At 54.3% G+C, this 6,638-nt stretch overlaps 1 protein-coding gene across 1 annotated transcript in view; it reads right to left on the bottom strand.

Moving 5' to 3' along the window:
* Positions 1-6,325: 6,325 nt before the first annotated feature.
* SLC7A4 (solute carrier family 7, member 4) overlaps positions 6,326-6,638 on the bottom strand; it is a 3,577-nt gene continuing 3,264 nt past the window's right edge. Inside the window, exon 4 of the mRNA XM_009707597.1 lies at positions 6,326-6,595. Coding sequence (XP_009705899.1) covers positions 6,402-6,595 — 194 coding nt within the window. The 3' untranslated portion in view covers positions 6,326-6,401. The remainder of the gene's footprint in view (positions 6,596-6,638) is intronic.

Genomic DNA, 6,638 nt, shown 5'->3' with positions numbered 1-6,638 from the left:
CATCCTTATTCACCAGCCGATGTAACTAGAGAAGGCCCACTTGTCCCTGCCTTGACACGTATCGATTCATTAGTCACTGGAGTCAGAGCTGGGTGTTTTTAAGCTCAGTAAATCTATCAGCGTACCGTTTGGGAACCTAAAAATACCAGGTGGGCCAGCAGTGTTTTATGGGGTAATGTAACTCAGATATATGTGTTGAACGTTCAGTTGTCCTGGGGGTTTGATGAGAGCAGGAGGTGGCTGTGGAAAACTGAGCAGTTGCTTGCTGCGTGCGCAGGCAGGATTGTGCGGGCAGGATTTGTCCTGCTGGAGGGCTGCAGGGAGAAGGGGGAACAGGCAGCCGGAGCTGGCCTGCAGGAGGTTTTGTGTGTGAAGCTGTAGGGATTTACTGTGCTTTGGCAGCTGCTACAAACAGTTATGAGGAATTAACATGTGAAGAGTTACTCTGAGAGCTGTACTTCCGTTATACCGAAATATCGGTTATTCCCAATTTACCTGGCAATCTGCCCAGCTGGTATCGCTATTCCTCTTTCCACCGAACTCAGTTGTGTTCTCTTTCAGGTTGGGAACTAATCTTGGAATAACTCACCAGAAGATCTGTTTGGGTCCCTCTACACAATGTCATTTCCAGTACTGAGCCTTTTTTTTTTTCCCCCTGAATGTTATTTCAATAGTGTTCCTTTATGGTTTCTTTACAAAGCTGCCAGGTAGTTGGATGCCTTGTGGAAGGTACTATAGTACAACAGCACTGCTGCCTCTTTCCAAGCTCCTGTCCTCATCGAAGCACAGAGGTTACATGAATCCATATTAATTGCCACTCAGGATATTTTTTTCTGAATTCTTGAGCAGCTCTCATTTTGATCAGTGCCCTTTTGAGGCCTTGAATTTCTTTGCACCCCTTCACCTTTTTGAAGGATCAGACAGCTTGTTTTTCTGCAGTGCTTTGGGACTTCTCCAGCTGCCTCATTGTCTCTGGAAAATGAGCATTAATACTCCAGGGAGGCTCGCTGCCTAATTCCACATGAAACTCTTCTGGTCTAAGTTACATAGGTGATCACAAACCTGATTTTTAGCTGTAGTAGCTACTAATAAGCATCATGTGGAGGCAGGGCTGGGGCAGAAGAGCCTGCAACATGGGTCCTAGCTTCTCCCCCAGTGTAGAAAAGTTATTTTTGTGAACAATTTCATCTCCTTTTCAATATTGAGTGTGCTGCTGTGCACAAAGGTGCTCTTGTCCCAGCAAGGATCAGGGCCCACAGTGTTTGGTGCTGCCCTAAAGTGCTTCCAGTCCAGCGCAGGAAGCCTGGGCAGGTGGGATCCCGAGAAACTAGCTGTCCTTGCTGCAGAGGAGGAGCAGCTCACTGCAGCCCAATCCTGACAGCATCTGATGGATGTTTCATAACCTCCCAGGCAAAGCTGTCATCGCCGAGAGGAAGCGTTTCTAGTCTCTTGCCTAAATTTCCCTCATGACAGTTTAAGTAAGTCCGTTGCTTCTTGCCTTGTCTCCTGTGCACATGGTGAAGATTTATTCTCCTTACTTTTGTGGCTGTGTGGTTGGAGGCTGGCCCGTCTGCTATCGGAAAGGAGCCTCTGCTGCTGGGATGGGACCACATCACTCATGCATATGCTTATACAGCTCATTAGAAAATGTCTGCACCGCATGGCGAGACAGGGAAGAGCCGTGGCCCCAAAGCAGCCTGGTTGCAGGGACTGCTGAGACGCAGGCTGCTGAAACAGGAGCTCCAGCACTCATGTAGTGCTTTGGGTACGCCTGTGCTGAGCGCGTTGGCTGCTGGCGCTTCATGGAGGGATGAGGGAACGACAGGACCCAGGGCTTCTGCCATCTTTTAGTGCCCTGCCATTCTCCAGCCAGCGGAAGGAGCAGATACACCACTGCTGGCATCTTGGGATGCAGTGTGGTGCTTACCTCATCCTCTGGCTGTATCTGCAGGAGGAGGCGGGGAGAATCGTGGGGGATAATGAGAGGATTACTTACAGGCAGCCTTAAACGAGCCCTGCAGCTTGTCTGTGCTGCTTTCAGAGCTGAGGGGGAGCAGGGGAAGGGATAATTTAGAAACACAAGGCTGGGAAATGATTTAATTAGGACATTGAGCTGCTCTCTTCTGGGCACCAGACCACCACCTTCTTCCAGTGCTCGGGGCTCCCCTACGCCTCCCTCGAGCCTGGACAGGGCTCAAGTATGCAAGTGGGTCAGCACCTGCTTATTTCAGCGTGAAGTCTGTGATTAAGCTTCTCTGAAGCAGTGTTGGGATGCACCTGCGACTCTCCCCTCCCTGCGCTTCATCCCCGGAGGAGCTCCCACAGCTCGCGTTGCTGGGGCTTCGTGGACGACAGCAGTGAGTGAGCCTGTTTCCTGAAGCCCCCCGAGAGCATCACCAGCGCAGTCCTGTTTGGCCATCTCTGGAGCTGGGCTGAGTTCGCCCCTGACCCGAGCTGCATCTCAGGGCTGCGGGAGGAGGGATACAGGCTGATTCAGTGTCTCTACTGTTTAAACCATGGTTGGTAGCATCCCTAGCATCAATTTTTCTCTCTAGTACAAATCCCGTGTTACTCCCCCTCTGAATTTGTGTTTCTCCTTGTCCCTTTGAACCAGTTTTGTGGGAACTCTCCTCCTAGGGCACGGCAAACCAGCACTGACCGGTAGCTCCTCTACCAGGCCTCCCAGTCCAGCAGCATTGCTGGGGAGGCTCAGCCATCCCTGGCCACTGCCTGCCCACTCCCACGCTGTACGTGGGGGATTATCATCCAAGGATCACATTAACCCTCTTAGCCCAGCCCGGAGCACGTGTGCTGGAGCTGCTCCTGCCCCGTGGCCCCTAAAGCCCTTCCAGGTTCCTGGAGCCCCAGCGCCGGCTGTTACACCACTGACCTACATACTTCACTGATGCATTATAATGAGATTGATTTCCATGTAGTCCAGCTAGGCTGATTAGACCATTTCCATGAGTCCTAGCAAATATGATTTTTTTTTTTTTTTAAAGCTAATTTGGAGAAGGATACGCCTATGGAAAAAAAAAATCAGTGTAAGATCAGCCACAGTAAAACAGCAAGTGTCTGTCTCCCTGTGCTCTATGAAATGGGGTTCTGTGAGCTGTACACGAGGGGTCGTTTGTTTTTACATCTGCCTGGATCACAGGTATGAGGCTACAGATCAGGGAACCGATGTTTTTTCTCCCTAAAATTATGGGTTGCCATCTTAAAGCACCACTCATGCTTGGATTTGTATTTTTGTCCCTGCTGATCCAACGTTCGGGAACCAGTCATTGTAGGAGGGCTCCCTTGGGGGCAGTGGCTGCTGACAACCTCCTTTTTTTCTCTGTGCATTAATAGGTAGACAATTTAAAATCAATTAATACATGTTCTGCGCCTGCGCAGGGTATGTTACTGCAATAGGATGGTGTATGACACAGATGAACCAACCAATTTTGTAATCTTATTAAAAAAAAAAAAACCACAAGTGTGCTCAAGAGGGCACGCTCACCTCCCAGGCTGCCGTTAATTACGTTTCAATCCTCTAATTCCCTGCCAGCCGTGTCCCTGTCAATCCCTACCTCTCCCTGGCTGTGCTGAGGGGTACCCCGTGTCACACTTGCTTTTTATGGTGCAGCATAACTATTTTCTCTGCATTTTTACACATGAACATTTTTAAATAGATTAAATATCGAAGGTTACAAGGCTCATTCAACAATTCTTAGGTCTTTGCCAGTTTAAAAGGCTGACCAAGAGCCCACGCTGGGTGAGCCTGGCCCCGGTGACAGCTGAGAGTATTTTGCAATGCGACTTCTATCGACTTTCCTCCAAAAGAGAACATAAAAGTGTTTTGGACCTCGGCCTGTCCTGCTCTGTTAGCACTTTTACGGCTCTTTCCCACCCCTGCACTGGGCTCCCTTGCTCCTGATATATCACTACTGTTCTTTCTACTCACCTTTATCCTGCTGACAATGGATTTATAGCAGATTAAAAGCTGACAATTGATAAGGAGAGTTGAGTCTATCTGCCTTCTCAGATGCCTGTTGAATACTTAATTTTTTTAATAAAGAATGACTTTGTTACTATGGGAAGGAAACTCCCTAGTGAAGAACAATGGTGAGGATGGGGGTATCGATGGGTTAGCTCAGGTGACTCACACTTTAATGCCCATTATGGGCACTGGTTCAGAAGTTCTCCCATCCATTCAGCTCATAACCCTTGGCAGCTTTACTGCACCTGCCCCGGTGCTGCTCAACATCGTCCTCGCTGTTGACAAATGGGTTCAGGCCCATCTAGATGAACACCGTTCTATTTGTGTATCTGTAAAGCTCAAGTTCCAGGCTACCTTTGCACGGCTGCCCCAGCCTCTTGGGGGTCCCAGTTTCCGTGCGTCCGGCCAGAGCCCATCCTCATGAACGGACCGCCTGTGTCAGAAAAGTAAACCTGTTCTCAGCAGTGCCGGATTGACCCGGCCAGGCATTGTGCAGCTCACACTTGCCAGACCAGCTGCAGAAGCACGTGCCGGTGGCTGGGAAGCTGGGCTCCCAGCATGGTGATTCTCTGTGCCTGGCCCCTGCCCCACAATGCCAGGGAGCAGCCCGGGACAGGGTCTGCACATCTGGGGCACAGCCCACTGCTGCCCTTGCAGGGCTTGGGAGGAACGTGGCTGCAGGGTGGCAGTGGGTAGCACGACCCTCGCTTTCCCCAAGCTTTTGGGGGGCTTCCCTGAGCATCAGCTCAGGGAGCAGCTTCCCCACATGGACTCTTGTCGGGGACACACACAGCACAAACAACCAGAGCGATCACAGAACCAGTATTTATGAGGGTGACCAAGTCAGCCCGTTGCTCAGAAGCCACTACACAGAGGTGCCAAGCAGGGCCACAGCACGGCAGGGACGCGACGTCGGCAGCAGCGGCAGCGTGGGGGCGAGGCGGGACACAGAGCAGCGCTGGCAGACAGAGCAGTTCACCAGGGAGCCAGCATATCGTACAGAGACCCCCCCACATGGCCCCTCTAGGTCCCCCCAGGGACTGGCCAGCAAGAAGCAATGGGACCAGCTTGCCCACAGTCCCCAGCTCCTCGCAGGATGCAGGTGACATTGCACATCCAGCACAGCTGCAGGGAGCAGGATGTCCACACTGCAAGGCCTGGCAGTTCGGCAACCTCATGCTTGACTGATTTGTTTCCTCCAGGTATTTCTTCCAAAACACTCTAGAATCCCCTTCCCTTCTACTTTAGGCTGCCCATGGGCAAACCACCCAGGGGTGGCTGTGGCAGTGCTGCTGGGGACCCCCTCCCCCAACACCATGGCAGCCAGGGCGAGACCCCGAGAGCGGGGGTGAGCCCCAGAGCACGGGGATGCTTGCTGGGTCAATACTGAAAAGCACCCACAGGGCCCGTTCTGAGCCACAGAGTGCCCGGGAGGGACATCACGGGGGACTAAGCCCCCTGTGCCGGGACAGCTGGCAATGCACGGTGTGCTGCTGGGGTGCAGGGGAAGGGGGGGAGCTGGCTTCAGGCAGCCCAGCCCAGGGATGCTGCTGGGGACCTCCAAGGACAAGGCAACAAATCTGGGGTCCCAAGCGCTCACACCCAGCTCAGGGCTGCGGCAAGAGACTGGCCCTGGCATGACCTTACAGCCCAGCTTCCAGCCGGGCATGGCCACCAGCCCATCCTGAAACAGCTGATGCCAGCAGCTGCGAAGATGTAGTTGGGCTTCTGCTGTGCTAGCCCATGCTGGCTTTCCTGGGGTTCCTGCCCACCCACTCACTCTGGTCATCTCCCTTGTTCATCTCACATCCCCAGCTGCTCCTCCGCACCCTCAGCCCCAGCCTTTTAGGAGAGCAGCCCTGGGGATGGGGATGGGCAGGGATGCCAGCAGTGAAGCACATTTGTCCCTGTGTCCTTCCACAGGCAGGCTCAGCAGGAGGCAGAGGGGCTCTGCAGGGTTGCAGCAAGAGCCCACACTGCAGCCAGGATGAGACCCAGGACGGGCAGTGCCGGACTGCCTGCCCTGGTCCCTGGGGAACCTCTGCATCCCTCTGCATGCCCAGCTGCGTGGACGGGCCAGTGGAAAGGAGAGTTGCTGCACGGCGCCTGGGTGTACCTGGGGGAAGGTGGCGAGGACGTGGCTCCCCGTGAGCAGGGCAGGCACTGGGCTGAGGGGGCTGAGACCCAGTTCCTGAGTGCTGGGGATGGGGAGGGAGGGAGGCAGCCCCCACCCCGGCTCTGTGGGGAGTGGGTAGGGAAGGGCGAGCATCCTCGTCATCTCCAGATGGAGCCACAGGCCCAGGGCAGCCCCGGTGGCTCTGCTGTCAAAGGGACTAGGAGGAGGAAGGGGGGTCTCTGGCCTCACCGTGGGGAGGGGGTCAGATGCTGCCATAGCCAGGTGCCCCTGTCCCCCAGGGTGTCATCTCTTGCAGTCGTCGGTGTCGGTGTCCGGCAGCCCGGCAGCAGGCTGGGAACTGGGCTGCACCGCCTGTACCCTCTCCTCCAGGCTGCCGCTGGGGAACACCACGTAGCGGGCACTGACGCGCTGCGGCCTGGGCTCCCGCAGGTTCTCCTTGCTGTGCCAGATGCCGTAACCGAAGTACACGAGCAGGCCTGCAGCAGGGGACAGGGAGAGCAGTGGCTTGAGCGCAGGCGG

Source organism: Cariama cristata, unplaced genomic scaffold (assembly GCF_000690535.1).
Source record: "Cariama cristata isolate BGI_N322 unplaced genomic scaffold, ASM69053v1 scaffold29750, whole genome shotgun sequence".
Classification (NCBI taxonomy): domain Eukaryota; kingdom Metazoa; phylum Chordata; class Aves; order Cariamiformes; family Cariamidae; genus Cariama; species Cariama cristata.
The sequence above is the reverse complement of the archived record's forward strand: the minus strand, read 5'-3'. Positions and strand labels throughout refer to the sequence as shown.